The 22,365-nt window shown below is 35.9% G+C and overlaps 1 protein-coding gene across 1 annotated transcript in view; it reads right to left on the reverse strand.

Annotated features, from left to right (window-relative positions):
• The window catches only part of LOC150089382 (uncharacterized), a 119,677-nt gene that overhangs the window by 4,853 nt on the left and 92,459 nt on the right, over nt 1-22,365 (reverse strand). Inside the window, exon 6 of the mRNA XM_090389964.1 lies at nt 7,572-7,717. Within this exon, the coding sequence (XP_090246090.1) occupies nt 7,572-7,717 (146 nt within the window). The remainder of the gene's footprint in view (nt 1-7,571; nt 7,718-22,365) is intronic.

Consider the following 22,365-nt stretch of genomic DNA (forward strand, 5'->3'; position numbering starts at 1 on the left):
GAAGCATTAGCAACTAAGGCCATATTGCTCCGAGTATATGCAGTGGTCATTCCCTGACCTTTCCGCATCCTCTGTATTTGGTGGCTCACGGGCTTGAACTCTGGTCTAATCAAGAAGCGTGTGCTACACACTGCTGCTCCTGCCCACCTGGCTATAGAGGCATCTAGATTGGTCTCTTTATGAAGAAATTGATATTCATCATAATCCAGAAAAGGGGGTAATTGAACCCTCTTTTCATAGACGGTTCAAATGCCAGTACCAATGGGTGTATATATGTGTGTGTGTGTGTACACACACACACACATATATATCCAACAATATCTGTTGTGCACTCTGTTCATATTAAATAATACTACTGAATGTGAAGCATGTATTAGAGAAGATCAAGTACAACTAGTATAAATAGGATGTCCATGGGAGGCTGCTTCTAGTATGCTGAGCTCCTTCTGGGCTTTCAAGATGGTTTTCCTCAAGTTCTGTTGCTTTCTCTGCCTAGGACAGTAGATTAAAGAAGACCAAGGAAATGTAAAAACATGTCACATGTGACCAGTATAAATGAGATATGCATGGGAAATTCATGTTGCTAGATTTAAAAAGTAGTTTCACAAAGTCCCCTAGCTTTCTCTGTCTCTGGGACAGCAGGCATTAGATCAATACTATGGGAGAAGAGAATGGTCTACCAGATAGAGCTGCAGCTTAGCATGCATAATGTAGTGACCATACATTGGTTCCAAGAAACAGTCTTGCTTCCATCCCTTTTTATTAAGCTGGGACTGGTCAAACAATTTGTTAAAACACTTGATCATTTTTGTTTCCAAAATGTCTGATGCAAAAGTGAAAATTTATTGGTCTACAAATTGTAGCAAGAGTTAATACTCTATTCTGTACAGAAAGTTAAACATTGTTAACTTTCTATCACTCACACTCTCAATTTAACAAAGATACTAGCATGGCATCTGTAAGACACCCCTCTTTGTTTTAATCATACAAAATTAATTAGTACTGTTGTTAGGTTTTAGACATAACAGCAACTTTGATCTATTAATTATGATTTGCTAAACTCAGTTAAAAAAATGTCAAATGAAAATAAATGAGAGACCAATAATAATAATAAAGTTTTTATTTTTTTAGAAGTTTTAAGATCACTAATCCCCAGATTGAAACACAGATGCTTGTATGGAATCTGGCAGACACAACATAAACATCTTTATTTTTGTCAATTCTTTGCATTTAGCTAGCAAAACCAAAGCTTTACTACAAAGTTGAATACCTCTGATTGACATCTCACAGATAGCACACAGGAATGGGAATTTTCTGGAAAAAAGATAGATGCTTTTGCTCATCTGCAGCCTGTTGAATGCCAAAAAAATTTAATGTCTCATAATTTATAGTAAATTGAAATGAAAACAGAAAATACTGTATAATCACATAGAGAATATTGGTGAATAAAGGTATAACACAGGAGGACTTGATTTCGTTTACATACTTTAAAAAAATTTTTAAAAAGTGGTGTCTGTCAGATGCCACACTAGCAATGGAAGGTTAATAAATCTGATAATATAGCATTATTGCATATTTACTTTACTTTGATTTCTGGGGAAAACAATGGTACTATGGGAAAAAAGCAATATTCAGAATAAGCATTATTGTTAGGTTTTAGACATAATAGAAACTTTGATCATACTACACCATTGTGTATTATGTCTGTACAAGCATGTGTTCAAAGGCCAATATGCATGTTGTGCAGGTTGAAAAATCAAGAATAACTCACAGGGGAATCTTTACTCCCACTGAGAGATCTGCCTGAGATCAGCTAATTATTAGCTCCCAATTGAAAAGCCTTTAACAATTCCTCTGCTCTACGATGGGACTCAAATGCAGCCCTCTCCAAATCAATGACAAGTGGCAAAACCCACTATATTGTCACTAGGGACTAGAATCAGCCACACCCAAATTTATAAACACCAGAGAAATGCAGATAAGCAGAACCTTTCTGAAAATTTGTTTCATAGTGCTATCTGTTTTCATTTTACAAATGAAATGGATATTCAGAATAAGCACTGAAAGCCTTCATACTGGATAACCTTTATAAGGGACAAAATGTTCTGTCAAGCACATGCTCTAGATTCAAGTACAAAGGTACAAATAAGCATGGTAACAGGAGATGGTCTTAGTAGTGTTTGTACAAAATTTCAGTCATATAACTTATTATGTTTGTTTGTTTTTTTTTTTTGGCAGGTGTGATTCTGAAGTCTGCTGACAATCAAGTCAAAAATGGAAAAATTTGAGCAGCGAGTGGTTAAACAATGTATACGGTCAATGTTTAAACAATGTATACGGTGAATCTACTCCATCAGAGTGTACAATCTGGAGGTGGGTTATTCAATTTAAGCATGGCCAAGAGAACATCAAAGATAACCCAAGGACTGAGCAGCCAGCAACAGCCTAAAATGAGGAAATGGTCAACAAGGTACATAAATTAGTTATGGAAGATCATAAAATGAACATTGAACAGATAGTCAATAAAGTAAAGATTAGCCCTGGATCAAGTACATGCCATCCTATGCATGACAAAGGCAAGAGTGAACAGATTTCTTTTGGAGTATGCCACTCCAAATGAAGAAGAGTTTTTGCCTGAATTGTTACTGCTGATGAATGTTGGGTTCACTACTTTGATCCAGAATCTAAAGTTGCCACCATGCAGTGGAAACACACTGGGTCACCCACTCCAAAAAAATTCATAGTACAAGCCTTAGCTGGGAAGATTCTGTTTACAGCCTTTTGGGATTGTTTGGGAGTACTGCTTATTGATTTCCTTGAAAAAGATAAATAAAAGGATAAAGGATAAATGATAGGGAGGTACTATGTGGATCTGTTAATCAAATTATGAGAAAACATCAAGCAGCAGTGACAAGAAATGCTGTTCTGAGGAGTGCTGTTGCTGGATGAAAACATCTCACCTCACAGATATGAACTGACAAGAGCAACAGTGACTAGACTGGTGTTCAAGTCTTTGTCGTGTCCACCTTATTCGCCTAAGATGGCCTCACCTGACTTTTACTTGTTTGGAAAATTGAAACAGTACCTTCGTGGAATGCATTTTGTAAACAATGAACATCTGAAACAGACAGTGACTGAGTGGTTTGATGAGTAAAATACAGACTTGTAGTCTACAAGGAGGGTATTTCCAAGCTGACACAGATGGGAAAAATGCATAACTGTGGGTGGTGATGACTACATAGAGAAGTCATAACATGCCATCCGAATTTCATAAGTCTGAGATTACAGGAACTATATGTTTGACAAAACTTTTTAATTCAGGGGGAAAGGGGATAACTGAAAATATTTAAATGGAGCTATATGAGAGAGAGAGAGGCAGGCAAATAAGAAACTGCCTATTATTTTCACACAATCTCCCTCCTTATTAATACACCTACAACTGTTTCTGAAAAATTTTAATTACATCCTCAAAGAAAGTTTTTTTTAAAGTCAACAGTTATAGTAAACAGTTGCTTATGACAACAATAATGTCTGTGAAAATAATATGTGAATGGATTATATCCTGGATAAATATTTTTTCAAGCTGGGGAAAAGGTGAAGTCTGAGATAATCCAAATGAATGAGGCAGGTGTTCGAGAAATTTAAATCCACAATTGTGAATTATTCTCGTTACAACCACTAATCAGTGTGTAAATCATTGAGCTTCCAATCCCATTTAGCCTTAATATTGATCATGTAACTTCTGCAAAATAATATTTCCTTTTAATTAGATCTTCTCTAAGTAATGTACTGTATTGCTCTTAATAGATTACATTACCTTATCTGCTGAATGAACAGATTAGCCTTTTTTTGAGTGGGACATGAGAGGTGCTTCTATTTCTTAATATTAGTGAAGGCCAAAAGATGTAAGGGGGAAAAAAATGTCTTTATACTAACCAGAACACACAAGTCCAGCTGCTCTTAAATCTCACCAGACCATCAAATTAACTACCCAAGAAGGCAATTTATTTCAGCAGTTTTTAACATGCTGGCCAAAAAAAAAAAAAAAAAAAAAAGCTTTCTGATATGTAGCAGTTTCTCTAATAATTTGTCTTTGTATTCTGTCTTTATCTTTTGTATTTTTGTCAATGAAATTGGACACAAAAATCATCTTGAATTTTGAATCCCCTTTCACTGCAAGAATTCCAATGTCATTCATTCTGCTCACACCCTCCCATCCCACCCAGTACCCTATACACATAAGTCAGGCCTTCCATGAAGATACCTAGTTCCCGAGCTCTGTAACCAACATTTTCAATCTCTCTCTCTCTCTCCTATGGACATACCTGTGCTATTCTCACTAGATGAATTGTGCTTTGGACCCTTACAAGAAGTTCCATGTCTTTATTTAGGTGGCCTCCAGACCTGAACATTATTCCAAATGCATTCTCACTATTAACTTTTATAATAGGACTGCAATCATTCTATCTACATTCAAAATATGGCAAATTATCAATAACATACACCTTCGTGGCCACTTGCTTAACTGCATGGCAATCTTCATATCTGATTCTATTATTAACATCTCTCCCCCCCTCCCTATTTTGCACCTTTAGAAGTTATTCTCAAAATTTCCCAAATTACACTTGACAGCGTAAAAACACAATGACACATCTCCAACTATGCAGGAAGCCTGTTCAAATCATTTTGAAAGAGCTTGGCTTGACTTGCAATCATTAGCCATCATCCTCATATCATCAGCAAATTTCAACATTGTACCCTCGTTCCCTCATCAGTATCTATAAAGAAAAACAGAAACAAGGGTGGCCCTAGCATTAAAACTGGAGAGACACCATTTTGACTCACTCTGAAGGTGGTGATACAACAATCCTGTCACCCGTCCTTCAATCATCCAACAATCTGCCCATAATCCAAAAACTTTCCAGTCTATACGGCAACTCCTTGTACCAGATTGTGTTGAATGTTTTACTAACGTCTAAGTATATGGCTGATATGACATAAGTGTTATCCAAGTGTTATATGACCACATATGTCATAATATAGTTTATCAGGTTGGTCAAGCAAGATTTTCCCTTTACAAAACCATACTGCGATCCATTTAAGATACCATAACTCTCAATATGATTCTGTAGTTGTGACCAAAACTCCATGGCTTTCTCCACTACTGAGGTCAAACTAACTAGTCTATAGTTATCCATCTCATCCTTAGCTCCCCCTTCATGGAATGGTGAGATGTTGGCATATCCAAAAGGATATCCATGTCTCACCTTGAGTATCACCACCGAATCCACACCGACTTCATTAAACCCTAATGGTTTGATGCACTCCTTTGCAGCCTCCTTCAGTATTTTCCCCTCTGTTTGAAAGTGGTATATCCAAGTTTCATCCATTGTCACAAATATAACCATAAACTTAGCATTAGTATTAATATAGTAGTTCTGGCAAAAGGAAGCCAGGCTTTTGCTGCACAAAAAACTTGTGCAGAAAAATATTAGCAGCACCAAAAAAAAAAAAAATTGTTTCCCCTCTTCCCATAGATAGCAACACAGATGGCCTTTGAAATTCTCCAAATTACTGACCTTGCAGCCCTTATATATCAAAATACAATATGTAATTTGGAACTATGACGTGTTCCTTGTTTGTAAACTCAGTGATTACACATTATCAATTAAAACTGTGGACGACCCTCTTTCTCAAATATTTTGTAAAATAAAGTAAATGCCAGTTAATCTGTTGGCAGCCATGTGAAGTCATATCAAAGTATTGCCACTTTGAAAATTATTTTTAACCAAAGATTTCTAAAATTTATAAGTGAGAAACTATGGAAAAAATTATTTTGTAAAGCATTGTGAATTAATCCTGAATGAACAGAATAAATTTATGAAAAAGTTTACTTAAATTATTGATGGGGTGGAGAAGTCTGTTTGTCAAATTTCTATAATGTTGATGTGACAGGATTATTTTGGAACAAGATACCTGCATGAATCCTATTTGGTAAAGAAGGAGGAGAAAGTTGCAACTGGGCACAAGGTAAGCAAGTGACTTAAATTCAAGCCCATGCTATTCTACCATTTAGAAAATCCTAGAGCTTTCAAGGGAAAGGATACAGATATGTAGCCAGTCATTTGGAAATCTAATTCAAATTCTTGGATTATCAGAACTATTTTTCAGGATTAGTTTTTCTAGCAGTTAGACAATATTGCAGCAAGAATGATTTCATACTCAAGGTTGCTTGTTTAGGATAAAGCTCTTGGACATCCAAATTCATTAGATCTTTATTCAGAAATTAAAGTTGTGTTTATTCTTCCAATATCTCCTGTGCTATTACATCTATAAATCAGACAATCATCTACTTTCAAGCAGTACTACTGAGACAAACAAGTTATAAGGGCAATTAACGAAGAAGGTGAACCCACCTTGAAGGAATTCTGGAAAGGTTGTTTAAATGCAGTCAAAAGCAGTGAAGACTCTTGGGTTAAAATAAAGGAATCAATAATAAAGGAGATTTGGAAGCAGCTGTGTCTAGTGTTAGTTGCAAATATTGAAAGTTTTGAGGAGACCTATTGAAACTGTCACAAAATAAGTTGTTCAGCTTATGAATCAATTGGACTTGAAAGTCAATACTGAAGATGTGCATGAATTTATTGCATCTCATTCAGAGCTTACACTCAAATAAGCTCTAACTGCTATACAAGAGGCAAATAAGGCACTGCCTAAAGACCAAGATGATGATGAAATCATGAGAAGTCCTCCCACAAAGATTGAATGTAAAAAACCTCAACAAAGCCTTCAATCACCATAAGTAGTTCTTAAACACTGTGGAAGAATTTGACCCCCAATGTAGAAAGATGTTTAGTGGTCCACAAAGATATTGAGAGAGTTTCAGCTTCTTGTAGACTTTTTTTTTTACCATGAAAAGAATAAGACATGTGTTAAACTTTCTCTTGACAATTTTTTTTTAAGAAAGCTGACAAGATGCCATCAATACCAGCAGAACAGCCCTCAAATCTAAGTCTGCATCACAATCCCATGCAAAATCACCATCAGCAAGCCCTTCTTCCAACTATTAAGATGTTTTTTTCCTAATAAATGCTACTACCAATAAGGTGACGATAAACAGGCAACTTGATTTTAAGGTAAAAAAAAATAGTATTTAAGATTAATTTTACTGATTATATTTGATGTCAAATGTGGCTTTTAAATTTACTCTGTATACACTGAATAGCACTAAAGGGTTAAAAAAATCCTAAAAATTCACACCATAATTAGGAATTTTATAACATTTTGTGGCCTTCTGGGAACAGAACCTTTATTATAACATGTGCCTATCATCTGACTTTTGAACATGATTCACACTAACAGCAATGTAATTTAAAGACTTACAACAAGTAAGTGGAGTATAGAGTATTTCTGTTAAATTTCTAAATCACTCGGCCATTAATATTTGCAATCTAATGACAATATTCTTGTTGTTATAATTTCTATGTAATAAGTTCACTTTCTTGATATTAGAAGAAAAACACCATACAAAGCCATCAAAGAACACAGGTTTCATTTTTATCTGAGCTTACCTTATGATCAGCTATCATCTTACATCTTTCACCCAGAACAGAAGGCTGGTAGTGAATACATAATACTAGTTCATTGTGAGCATTTTTTAATTTGTTAATCTGATGCTGAGTCTGTTTCTTATGGTGTTCACAAGGGCCAGACAATCCTAAATAAAATTGAGCAATCATTTTAAGGCTTTACAAATGTTTTTTTTTTTTTTTAACCAAATTATTAAAATATAACAAACCTAAGAAACTTGAAATAATAAGACCTATTCAAAAATAAGTCCAGATAATAAGTTTGAAGGAAGAAAAATATTAATAAAACAGTAATGAAAGAACTACGTTATGCACACGATAAAATGATTATTTTCTAGATTAAAATTCCAAGTGAAATAAAAATCCTATTTTTAAAGCAGGTTCACTGTTATGCGAATACTACAATTTCTCTGTGAAATAAGATATTTACTGATATTATTGTATGTATTTTTCCTATTGAGAAAAAAAAAAAAGGAAAAAACTATAATAATGTAAGCAAAAGATTTTATATACAATTCCGACTCAATGAATTTTTTTTTTGTTACAGTTACATTGAAGGCATCCATGTGATGTAGTAGCATAAATGATGTTAAGATAAATAATTCATTTAGCAAACAATGTATAAGAAATATGAGTGATGCTGAACATGAATAGTGGCAGAATACTATGCCAGATGATTCAATATACACTGGTGTGCAAAACTTAAGGACCAACACTATTTCTAAAGGTTACAACCACAAAATCAAATGAAACAGCCTGTGGCGATTTGCATAACTGTGGCCTGCCCTAGGGGCTTAGAGGGGAACAGGTATCCTGTGGTGTTATCAGACACTCAGCCTAAAACACTGATGGATCCAATATCTCTCTATTACAGAAGATTTAGGAGAAGTCCGGTTGGCCTGCCTCCCTAAAATCCACTCATGCACACCTTCTTGATGGTAAGCCCTGTTACGTCACTTAGGTGGCAACGAACGTGTAGAGTGGTTCTCTTCAAGACGCCTGGTCAGCGTGAAGAGAAAAAGACCAAACCCTCCAGCATATGACAGCATGACAAAGCAAATGGCCCTCAGTCCCCAGCAGCTTTCACTCTCCCTCTTACGGCAGCGAGAGGATCAGAGTGGAAGCAGAGGGTGCTAAGAATCTCTGGGTACGACCAGGCTGCCATGCATGGAAATTGAACTTGGCCTGTTATAACGTACGATCACTCATCGGTGAAGACAGGATATTAGAGCTGGAAAAGGAATTAGAAAATGTGAATTGGAATATCATTGGTTTGGCTGAAACAAGAAGAAGAAATGAATCACTTATAAGTTTATCAAGTGGAAATCTGCTGTACACCAATGGAAACAGTGAAAGGAGTGAAGGTGGAGTTGGGTTTCTGGTCCATAAAGATTTTAAAAACAACATTTTGGAATTCAAAAGTACATCACCAAGGGTGTCAAGACTAATACTCAAGATTTCTAAGAGGTACAAGCTAAAGATTATAATGATTTATGCACCAACATCGAGCCATGATGATGAAGAGGTTGAAGAAATGTACACCAAAATTGAGAGTCTTCTAGATGAGCAGAAAACTCACTACACTATTATTATGGGGGACTTCAATGCTAAGGTTGGAAAAAGGCAAAACAGCACAGAAAGAGGAACTATAGGAAATTTTGGAATTGGTGAAAGAAATAAAAGAGGTGAAAGACTTGTGGAATTTGCAGAATCTCAAGGAATGTCAGTAATGAACACTTTTTTCAAGAAAAGGGTGAACAGAAAGTGGACATGGAAGAGTCCAAATGGATTAACAACTAATGAAATCGACTTCATCCTCACTAACAGAAGATATATTGTGAATGATGTTACCGTCCTGAATAAGGTAAATGTTGGAAGTGATCACAGAATGGTAAGATGTACACTTGATATAGATGTAGGAAAGGAAAGGAAAAAACTGACTCGAGTAAATAATACAAAGGTCTTTGAAATAACAGAGGAGGAGAAAAAGCAGTATGTACTGGAACTTAAGAACAAGTTTGAGCTTCTGCAGACTGCTCAGGACCAAGATATTGATGAGGAATATTACAACTTTCTGAAAGTGATAAAGCCCAAGAAACCTATAGGGAAACAGAAATCCAAAGAAGAAAAAATTAGTCAAGAAACACTTGTTATGATGAACCAAAGACGACAAATGAAGAGCAAGAAAAACACTGACAGGGAGAAAATTGAGTATACTGAGTTATGCAAAGCCATTAGAAAGAGACTCAGAGAGGACATAAGAAGATTTAACACAAGAAAAGTAGAACAAGCATTAAGGGAAAACAAAGGATTTAAATCAGCAGCCATGAGCAGTAATACAGAAAGACAAATGATACTGAAACTGAAGAATAGCGATGGTGTACTTATAAACAGCAGAGAAGGCATAATTCAAATAGCAGAAGACTACTATAGAGAACTATACAAGGAGCGAGGGAATGATACCAGCAGTGGGGAAGATGGATTGCAAAGTAGCAACACATACGACATACCCGATATTCTTCCTGATGAGGTAGAACATGCATTGAAGAAAATGAAGAATCGGAAAGCCCCGGGGGAAGATGAAGTTACTGTAGAGTTGTTAAAATTGGGAGGAAGAGACATAACACAAAAACTGGCAAGGCTCTTCACAAAGATCATTAGAAAAGGTGTGATGCCTAAGCAGTGGAATAATGCAATCATAGTTTTGCTGCATAAGAAAGGAGATAAATCAGAAATTGGCAATTATAGACCAATTAGCTTGTTATCCCATATCTACAAGTTGTTCACAAGGGTCATTACTAACAGATTAGAAAGAATACTTGATGAGAATCAACCGAAAGAGCAAGCTGGCTTTAGGACGGGATTCTCAACTATGGATCACCTTCACGTAATATCACAGCTAATGGAGAAAGCAAATGAATATAAAACACCATTATGCCTGGCATTTGTGGATTATGAAAAGGCATTTGACTCCATACAGCATAAGGCAATGTTTCGGGCACTGGAAAGACAAGGCATAGATACTCCATATATTATGATTTTGAAGAAAATATATGAGAGTGCTACATCCTTTATTAGACTAGACAAAGACAGTAGCAAATTTAAAATCGAGAAAGGAGTTCGACAAGGAGACACAATATCTCCGAAGCTGTTTACTGCTGCCCTTGAGGAAGCTTTCAGAAGATTAGACTGGTCGCAGAAAGGAGTCAATGTGAACGGAGAGTACCTAAACCATTTACGATTTGCAGATGACATTGTGGTCATAAGCCACGATCCCAAAGAATTAGAGGAAAATCTTAATCAGTTATGCACAGTTAGTAAGGATTTTGGACTAAAGATGAATATGGCTAAAACAAAAGTAATGATGAACAAGTATGCCACGGAAAGGGAAATAATGATTGATGGAGCAGTAATTGAAAAGGTGGAGTCATATACTTATCTGGGACAAGTTATTAGCTGTAATAATGATAAATGGCTGGAAGTCAAGAGAAGAATAAATTTTGGATGGATAGCATTCAGGAAATATAGTCACATACTGAAGAGCAATATCCCAGTTTGTCTGAAACGTAAAATAATGAATCAATGTATACTCCCCACCATGACTTATGGAAGTGAAACTTGGGCACTCACCAAAAGAATGGAAGAGAAGCTAAGAACTACACAGCGAAGAATGGAACGAATTATATTGGGAATCAGACTGTTAGATAAGAAGAGAAACACATGGATTAGGCAGCAAACTCAAGTAAAGGACATTCTTATCAAAACTAAAGAACTAAAATGGTCTTGGACAGGACACATAGCTCGAAGACATGATGACAGATGGACTAAGAAAATAACAGAATGGTACCCAAGAGGAGCTAGAAGAAAACCTGGAAGACAAAGGCGGAGATGGATAGATGAAATTCATGAGTTTTTGAGTAGTAAATGGATGGCCAGTGCTCAAAACAGAAGGAACTGGAAAGTTGCTGGAGAGGCCTTCATCCTGCAGTGGATTGAAAATGGCTGATGATGATGGCCTGCCCATTCATTTGCATAAATATGGATTGGCCTTCCCATTCAGTAGAAAGCTGGTACACACGTAAAAATTTGAATCGTGATGAGAGGGCTCACATAAAGAGATAAAAGCAGCAGTTCAGCAGTTAATGTGCAAATTACTGAATGGTGAGCACAATCGTTACAGACATTCGATTGGTTTCATACAGTGCTATAGACAATGAGATGGCTAGTAGACATCTGGATGACTTTACCTGGGGTCGAATAATTGGGAAGGTCGAAGTGGAGGAGTGTGGCTGCAGAGTTCGGTATTGTCCATAGCATCGTCTCATGTGCGTGGTCGGTCTTCAGAATGACAGGTACAGCTGTTCGAAGGACCAGTGTTGGTCGTCCACGAAAAATAATGCCCAATGATGACCGCTATATACTCCTAGTACGCTATATTGGTCACTACAGGCCAAGAGGAACAGACACCAGACAGCGGGATCCATTGCAAACCAGCTGCGCAGGATGCAGGATATCGCAGTTTACTGTGGCCAGGCGACTCCACAAAGGTGGACTGTTTGCCCAATGGCCAGTATGCTGTGTCCCTTTAACACCTGCCCATCAGAGACACTGTTTACGATGGTGCATCAAACACAAGGACTGGACAGCAGCGCAATGGGGTAAGGTACTCTTTACTGATGAGAGTAGATTCAGTCTCGGCAGCAATTCTGAACGTCAGCTAATCTGGTGAGAGGCTGGCACATGGTATCACCCCACAAACATCACTGAAAGGGATCGATATGGCGGTTGAGGTGTTCTCATCTGGGGAGGCGTTATCTTGGATGGACGTACACAACTCCAGATATTGGAAGGCGGTACTGTAACTGGTGCATGCTACTGTACTAAGGTAATCCTTCCCCATGTGCATCTGTTCTGAGGTGCCATTGGTCCCAAGTTCGTGTTTATGGATGATATAGCCACACCCCATCATACTGCAGCTGTTGATATGCTTTTGGAAAGTGAGGACATTGTTTGTATGGATTGGTCACTCGCACACTATCAAGTCTTTTGTGGATTTATTGGATAATTGTTTTCTAAAGCAGCATGTTCGAGAGGCAATCAGAGAGAGTAATACTCTTGATCTGATTATCAGCAGGAATTATTCATGCATTAAGAATCTGCAGATAAAGGAACCACTAGGTTGCACTGATCACAATGTACTGATATGGGATTTACTCGAAGATATAACTACCATCAGGGATAAAGGGGAGGATTTTTGCTTTTGTAAAGGTGACTACAACAGTCTCAGACAGATTTTAAATTCTATACAGTGGAACCAACTGCTGATGTTACTAACAGCAAATTCTAAATGGGAACCATTCACGGAATCGACCTTGGAAGCTACTAGGCTTTTCATACCAACTAAGAAATACTGTTCAAGATTTAGGCCTAAATGGATGTCAAATAAACTAATGAGACTCGTAGCAGAGAAGAAAAATGCATGGGATGCACATAAATTATCAGGTGACACAAAAGCCTATGGCAGATATAAGCACATCTGTAAACAAGTCACAAAGGAAGTTAAGCAAGCAAAGGCAGATTACGAGAAATCTTTGGCAAAGGATGCAGAGAAAAACAGCAAAGAATTCTTTACTTATGTAAATGCTAGAAGGGGATGAATCAGATATGTCCACTTGATATCAATGGTTCAGCTGTTCATGGTCCTGCAAGGTAGCTGACAAACTGAATGAGTATTTTGCATCTACACATGAGGAATTCTGTAAGGAAGTGGCCAGAAGTTTATCAAAATCTAACAGGGAGCTAAATGATTTTGTAATAACCGAGAGCAAAGTGGAGGAGAAATTGAAGTTAAACATAAGAAAGGCAACTGGGGTGGATGGAATCTATCCAGTTATATTAAAGGAGGCAAGAAAGGTAGAAAGCAAACCCTAAGCCATAATTATGAGAGCATCCTTGGATTCAGGGAGGGGTCACCATTCACTGGAGATGTGCAAATGTATCCACCATTCACAAAGGAGAATCAAAGGGTGATATGAATAATTACAGACTTATTAGTTTAACTTCTGTTCCAGGAGTCATGCTGTGTCTGAACTAGACAGTCTTGTCTAGTTCAGACACAGCATGGGTTTGTTAAGGGGAAGTCTTGTCTCATCAATTTGATTGGATACTATGATTGGATACTACAACTGGATGCAAAAAACAATTCTGATATATACTTGGATTTCAGGAAAGCTTTTGATACTGTTGCATATGGAAGACTGCTTTACAAATTGGAACAGTATGTATGGCATTAAGGGCAAGTTGCTGCTATGGATAAAGGGATGGTTGAGTGGGAGAAGACAGAGAGTGGTAATCAATGGACACTGCTCTTCGTGGACTAATGTTATTAGTGGTGTCCTTCAGGGTTCGGTTGTGGGCCCATTGTTGTTTTGTATATTTATCAATGATATTGATGAAGGTATATCAGGCTTAATGTCCAAGTTTTCATATGACATGAAGGCTGGCAGGGTTATTAATGATTGTACACTACCACAACAGGATCTAGAAAAGTTGGGCAGATGAGCTGAGAGATGGAAACGGAAGTTTAATATTGACAAATGCAAAATACTGCATATGGGTAGCAGTAACACCAGAGCAACGTACCATGTGGAACTACAGTCAGTGGTGAGCTATGAATATTTTAACAATGGATGCACAGTTTTGTCAACTTTTTATTCTTCTATTAGGGAAATATAAGAGCAGAGGCGAATTTAACGGCACGTGCACCGGGCGCGATCCCTGGGCCCCGACTTCAGAAGGGCCCCTGAAAACCCCAACTTTACACTTTTTTCTAATGACACCAAGTTTGGTTTCATATGTGCAATTTTAATTACGTACAAGTTTACAATCGGCAGTAAAACCTGATAGTATGTTTATATTTGCTTATTTTCATTATTTCATTACTACACTGCATACTATACACATGCCACACTGCATAGGCCCCGCGCGGCTGCCCTACCGCTCATCGGAGCAATAGAATCGTATTTGCTGCGTTGTACTTACAAAGGTTCTCCTGCAGTGCAGACTTACAATATACACAAATACGCGTATATTGTTGTTGAAATTATATTAAGATAAAATTAATTCCTGTTGTTACATCAGCGCCTGGATTTTCGTAGTTTATGAATAATTTTTGAATTTTAATTAATCATTAATTTATTGCACTATAACGAAAAATCTCTTCTCTAGTATTCTAATCATTCAGACTATTAAATTTTATATTTTTCTTTTCATTGGTAGGCTACCAATGGTAGCTAGAAAAATGAAACGACATCTATCGGGGGTTGAAAAAAGTCAAATTAAAAAAAGACGCAAATATAATATAATACATATACGGTATTATATTCAAATTTTATTTGAAATAAAACATTAATAGCACATAATATTTTTTATTTATTTAATAAAATGGTTAACATATATTTTTATTTTCCCTGTCTCTCTTTTTTTTTTAAGGGGCCCAATATTTTCTTCTGTGCCCAGGGCCTCAACCGACTTTAATCTGCTTCTGTATAAGAGATACATTTTTTTCATAATAAAATTTTAATATTGTGAATAAAAAATAGCATGAACAATTTCCTATATTACAAATAATATAAAAATCTATTACAAAAAAATTATAGAATATAAAAACAAAAAAACTATTCTAGAAAAGGTACAAAAAATCATAGATTACATGAAAAAAATTATTACACAACTATTAAAAAAATTTATTCTAAAAATTGCAATATAGTATTTACTTCTTTATTAATATTTGCTTGCAATCTTCTATTTTGCTCAATATCTGAGAGAAAATATTTGAAAAATCGTTGGGAAAAGGATGCAAAGAAAAACAGTAGTAAAGACTTTACTTATGTAAATTCTAGAAGGAAGGAGATGAATCAGATTGGTCCACTTCATATCGATGGTTCAACTGCTGATGAGACTGCTGAGGCAGCTAACAAACTGAATGAATATTTTGCATCTACACACACATGAGGAGTTATTCAAGAAGGGGAATGCCAGAAGTTTAATAAACTTCTGGCAGAGAGTTAAATGAGTTTGTAATAACTAAGAGCAAAGTGGATTAGAAATTGTTTAAGTTACACATAAGAAAGGCACCTGGGGTGGATGTAATCTATCCAGTTATATTAAAGGAGGCAGCAAAGGAAGTAAGCAGGCCCTTAGGCATGATTATGAGGGCATCTTCGGATTCAGGGGAGGTCCCTATAGACTATATATATGCAAATATATCCCCAATTCACAAAGGGGGATTGAAAGTAATTAGACCAGTTGGCTTAACTTCTGTTCTGGGGAAAATAATGGAGTCACTGGTTAAAGAAGCACTGCAGAATCATCTAGACAAGGCTGCAGTCTTGTCTAGTTCAGACACAGCATAGGTTTGTTAAGGGGAAGTCTTGTCTGACCAGTTTGATTGGATACTATAACATCACAAAGGAACTGGATGCAAAAAATTATTCTGATATCACATACTTGGATTTCAGGAAAGTTTTTGATACTGTTGCACATGGAAGACTACTGTACAAGTTGGAGCAGTATTACATTAAGGACATGTTGCTGCTATCGATAGAGGGATGGTTGAGTGGGAGAGGACAGAGAGTGGTAATAAATGGACAATGCTCTTCGTGAACTAATGTTATTAGTAGTGTTCACCCAGGGGTCTGTGTTGGGCCCATTGTTGATTTCTGTTTTTATCAATGATATTGATGAAGCTTAATATCCAAGTTTGCACACAATACAAAAGTTGGTAGGGTTGTTAATGACAGTAGGGACAGTACGCTACTGCAACAGGATCTAGAAAAGTTGAGCAGATGGGTTGAGAGGTGGCAACTGAAGTTTAACATTGACAAATGCAAAGTGCTGCATATGGGCAGCAGTAATCCTAGAGTAACATACCAACTGTGAGGTACTACACTCAGGGTAGTGGAGAATGAAAAAGACCTGGGGCTATTGTGCAGTCAGATATGAAGTTTTTCTGAGCTGTGCAAACAGGTTGAAAGAGTAGTGTTTTGTCAATGTTGTATAGGAATTTTGCCAGCAGGGATAAGGAAGTGATTATCCCCTTGTATAAGGCAATGATCAGGCCACACCTTGAGTACGGCATACAGGTCTGGAGGCCTCATTTTAGGAAAGATGTAGAACTTCTGGAATGAGTACAGAGTAGGACAACGAGACTAGTGAGTGGAACAAAGGGATTTTGTTACCAAGAAAGGCTCAAGTTCTGCAAATTGCAGAGTCTGGAGACTAGGTACTTACGAGGTGATCTGATGGAAGTGTATAAGGCCTTGAATGGTTTGAGCAAGCTCAATGCTAATGTGATTCTTCCTCTTGCTCAGATTCTGCACCTAAGGGGGTATAAATTCAAATTGAGGAAAGACAGTTGTAGAACAGATGTGCGAAATTTTGACTGTAGCCAGAATTTGTTCCAGCAATCAGCCACCCGCTGATTGCTGGAACAAATTCTGTCTGTCATTGTGGAAGTTCACAGCTTAAATAAATTGAGGGTTGAACTAGACAAACCTTTGGAGTGAATGGATGGGTAAAACAGGAATTGTTTTTTTTTGGTTGATGCTATATAAGCTTGCTTTCTTGCATCATATGCCTCTACTAATGCTAATCTGAGAGATGATTACGGAGGAAAGATTTGACGTAATATTCCAGATCAAATAGAAGTAATGGTTTTCCTTTTAGATCAATGATCAATCATATCTGCAATGTGTTTAATTGTCAAAGATGTTCTTTTTATTGTTACAATATTATTCATTATGTTGAAAGCCCACTCAGCTTCAGCACTACTAATCGCAATGGTTTCAACGATATTTCTGGCTTTTTTAATTGAAAAGGGAATTCACTCAATTTTAAAGATAAACTGGCTTGTACAAAATCTCTGAAATCATTTTTATTTCAAATTTCATTAGTAAACTTAAATTTCTAATTTGTTTTTCACCCTATTGCCATGGAGATGAAAGTTCTTCCAAAATCCACATTTCCGGGTAGCATCTTTTTAAAATTTCTTTCAATTCCTCATCGTCAATATCATTAATATCATTATTTTCTTTATTTAATTTAAAATTACTCTGTTGCATTAATAACCTATCCTTTAAGGATAAAACAATGCACTTTAATAACTTTTCATGTGGTAATTATTTAAATGTGTTTTTACTTTCAATTTTAATTCCTTCAAATTATTTTGCCTTCGACATTGTTTTCAATTTTAGCTTCATAATTTCCTTCAGAATTTTTCAAATTATCAACAGCATTGATAGTTCAAATAAATAATTTATCTGTTTTTACCACAGTGATGCTGTGACTTTGTAAAGCTTCTGAAAGGTAAGAGAGCTCTGTGGGATGTCAATCATTAGTGCTAAATCATTAAGAAATTCCAGATTTAAAAGTTGGTTTAATAATCCCGAATATTTAACTTCTGATTCAAAATGGTTGCACAAAGTGGGATGCTTCCTCCAAACCACAATTGCCGCCACAGCCTCAAAGCTGCCACATGGCCCGAACATACAACTAACCTTAATAATTTCCACATCAATTTCTTTGTCAATCATCCTTAAATTGCACTGCTTTTTTTGGAGATATAATGCATACAGTTTATCTAGAAATATTTCAAAATGATTCACTTCTTTTATATTTTTTTATAGAATCAATTAATGCTAATTTCAAACAATGAGCCAGGCAATGCCAAATAGTAATGTTTGAAAACTGTTGTAAAAGTCTGGTTGAAACAACGGACTTTTTCCCCAGCATTACACTAGCACCATCGAAACAAAATCCAATAAGATTTTCTTTTAAATATTTTTCAGAAAAACCACAACTATTTAGAGCCATAATTACACTAGCATGTATGCATTCAGAGTCTTTACTCGTTCAATAAGACCTATAAAAATCATACACATGTGTTGGCTTAGCAAGTTCAATACATAGGTAAAGAATTAAGACACTTGGTTTGGATAATGTTGTTGGCTCATCAATTTGCAGATGCAGATTTTGGCATTCTTTTCTATTATTTTAGTAAATAGTTCCTTTTTTATTTCTTTTGAAATATGTTCAGTGATTCTAATGCCCTCAAACCGTGAATGCAATGAAACTCCTATATGAACACCGTTTTTACTCTTAATTTCAATTCAGACATTGACCGATTTCTTTTTATACACTGAATTAAAAATTTTGGCAGTTGTTCAAATTTCTTTATCATTCAGTTTGTCGATAACATTTGGAAGCACATGCCTTTGTGATTCTTCGTTTGTTTTTAAGAAATTTTTATGTGCCACTGACTCATTGTTGAATGGACAGTTTTTTGCATAAAGATGCCTGTCTACTATTTTTATTCTTTTCATTCGGCTCTATGTTAATTTTCATCCATTCTTTAGAACCGTGACACTGTTTTTCTTGTTCACCACCCAAGTTTTTATATTTAGCACAAACAGAACAACCTAATTTTTCATTTTGGATGTATAGCCATTTGTACTGGGTTTTAAAAAAAAAAAATGCTTCTTTCTCATTGCAACAATTGGGAAGTTACAGTTTCGCTTCATAACTAACACACTGATCATTTATAATATTCTTATTACCAACGTTTGTATTCATAAAATTATTTGATGAAATAACTTCACTACACAATTTATTTTCTCCATTACGCTGGCAGAATCTGTAGAAGCAGATTTCGTATTTTTTTTTTTTTTTTTTTGCCTTTTCCAAAAAATTAATAAACTGGACTGCCTTTTCATGGGTAATAAATTTAAAAAAGTGCTTTAAAAATATATATGCATAGATACCTAACCTCTTACACATATGCAGTACTCAAGGCCTATCTCACTTGCACACTTATTCCTACCATGTGGCTTATGACAACCATTTGGAGTGAACGTAGCTGACAAATACAAGACAACCATGATTATGCAGAAAAATCGTAATAATCATAATAATTGAATTCGCGATTTAATTTGTAAAATAAATGATCATTTCAACAATGGGCTCGCAAATTTTCAAAAAAAAAATAACAATGGGCTCTCGTAAGCCTGCTATAGCTCACCACTGACTACACTCAGGGTAGTGGAGGATGAAAAAGACTTGGGGGGTAATTGTGCAGTCAGATATGAAGATTTTTGAGAAATGCAGACAGGCTGCCAGAGCAGCTCATGGGGGTCTTGTCTATGATATACAGGAATTTTGCTAGCATGGATAAGGAAGTGATTATCCACTTGTATAAGGCAATGGTCACAGGCTACACCTTGGGTATTGCATAAGGGTCTGGAGTCCTCATTTTAGGAAAGTTGTAGGGCTGCTGGAATGAATACAGAGAAGGGTAAAGAGATTGGCAAGGGAACAAAAGGTTTCTGTTACCAAGAATTGCTTAAGTTCTGCAAATTGCAGAGTCTGGCAACTAGTAACCTGCAAGGTGATCTGATTGAGGTGTATAAGGCTTTGAATGATTTGAGCAAACTCAATGCTGGTGGGATTCTTCCTCTTGCTCAGATTCTGCCCCAAAGGCGGGGCATAAATTAAAACTAAGGAAAGACAGTTGTAGAATAGATGTGCAAAAATTTGACTGTAGCCAGCAGGTGGCTGATTTCTGGAACAAACTTCCATCTGTTGTTGCGGAAGTTGACAACTTAAATAAATTCAAGGCTGAACTAGACAAACTTTTGGAGTGAATCGATGGGTGAAGGGTTTTTTTCTTTTTTTGGCTGATGCAATATAAGCTTGCTTTCTTGCATAATATGCCTCTATCTACTATTGCTAATGCTAATATAATCAATCAATGAATATACTGTACATGAGAAGATGGCTAGTGTTATGTACTGCATACAGATTATTATACAACTTGGCTAGACTGCTTAAGCGAGGATGCATGACATTTAAGCAGGCAGCTTAAACGAGTTCTGGCAGCCTACCCATGGGACATGGGTAGGCTGCCAGAACTTTTTATTCAGTCTCCATGGCCATCATAATGAACAGTTTATGTGGGAAAAACTGTTCTGCTGAACGAAATCTACACCTTCAGCTAATCACTAATCAAGTTTCATTAGAGTAATAAGCTTAAAATAATTCAAAGGAATTTGTTAAAATTTTAAAAGTGTCTCCTACAAAATAAATATCTACACCAGCAGAAATTTGCAAGTTTATGCAGAAGTATATATATATATATATATATATCCACAAACAGGCCTCTTGAATATTAAAGTTCAACAAACCAGTGCAAATCTAAATTGATTTCATTCATGCAATTTAAAAATATATCACACCTAATACCAATGAGCATATTAGTTAGATATTATTGTTGGGTTTTTTTTAAAGAAGTTTATATAATTAATTAAATGTAATGAAGAAGTTTATTTCATTTAATTATTTCCACATGTAAAAAATAAAAATAAAATATAAAAAACTTGCAACAATTATGTCACAAATAAATTTTTGTGAAGCCCATTTCATTTTCTGGCTTACCATCAGAACAAAATGATAAAAATGTGCTTTTACATAAAAGGTTGTGTGTTGTTGATTTAAGATAAATGCCAAGGCAACTAAAGTCATGAGGCCTTAGTAATATTGTGTGTGTATAAACTAAGTGATTCTAAACAGTCTGTATATATATGGGAGGGAAAATATAGATCTCCAGGAGGAAAAAACCCTAAACCTCTCCCCTGAGTGAAGCCAGCTTCAAGTGAAAAAGACAGTTATAGAGAATTTCTATAACAGTCTTTTCCACCTGCAACAGGAACCAAGCCTCATATTATTTAGGAGTTCCAGAGACCCATGATTACCAAAGTCTGATTCAGGAGCCAAAACTCCTGGAGTTATAGGTTGTAAGCAAACAACAAAGAAAATTATATGAAAGTTATCTTTTTAAGTATTTTTTATGTGTTTTATTTCCTTAAATAAAAGTAATATAACAAAATTTGGTAGTTCCTTGAAGAGAAAAGATGCCCAATAACTTAATCATTTCTACTATAGTGTTGTCGGGGTATTTCAAAGCAGTAGTTGAAATAAAGCCAGTATTCTTACGTGTTACCTGCAGTCAATTTCAATCATGGTGAAATTGCTGCTCTCGCTAAAGACCAAGTGACAAGTCCTTGGCATTAAGGCTTATGTTCAACTTAGAGACAAATATCTTCATTGTTATCCACAGTCTGTCTAAGCTGCTAATATCTTTTTAAATTGTATAGCATCACCTAAACATGTGAATCCACTACACATTTAAAAATTAGAAATAGAAAGGGCTTCTCATTAACTGGTGGGTGGTCTATTTGTGAACTTATGCTGAGCTGTGAATACTGCATTTTATCTAAGTGAACTGTCAAGTTCTGTTTGCCTTTAATCCATAGAATTGGGCCATATTTGCCCTATGAAAAACAATTTTAGCAATATTTCAATGCAGTAGCTGAAATAAGATCAAAATTCATATGTATTACCAAATGCTGACTCCTTGGCACTAAGGCATTCAAAGAGACAAATACTGTTATTCACTGTTCTGGCTAAGTTGCTAATATTATTTTCAAATTGTATACCATCACCAGAATAGACGAATCTGCTTACAATTTGAATCTGTTTTTTTTTTTTTTTTTTTGAATCTGCTCTACAAAATCTGAAGTACTGCCAGGGTAGCTGTTTTGAAGTTCACAGATTTCTCAGTGTAAAACTTCTCTTATCTGGGTAAAAATGCATGATAAAAAAGTGCATTCCTATTACTACTGTAGACCAAAATACTTTCTGTAGGAATCCATCTCCGCTTATA

This window comes from Mastigoproctus giganteus, chromosome 2, assembly GCF_048544385.1.
Source record: "Mastigoproctus giganteus isolate SK-2022 chromosome 2, ASM4854438v1, whole genome shotgun sequence".
Taxonomy (NCBI): domain Eukaryota; kingdom Metazoa; phylum Arthropoda; class Arachnida; order Uropygi; family Thelyphonidae; genus Mastigoproctus; species Mastigoproctus giganteus.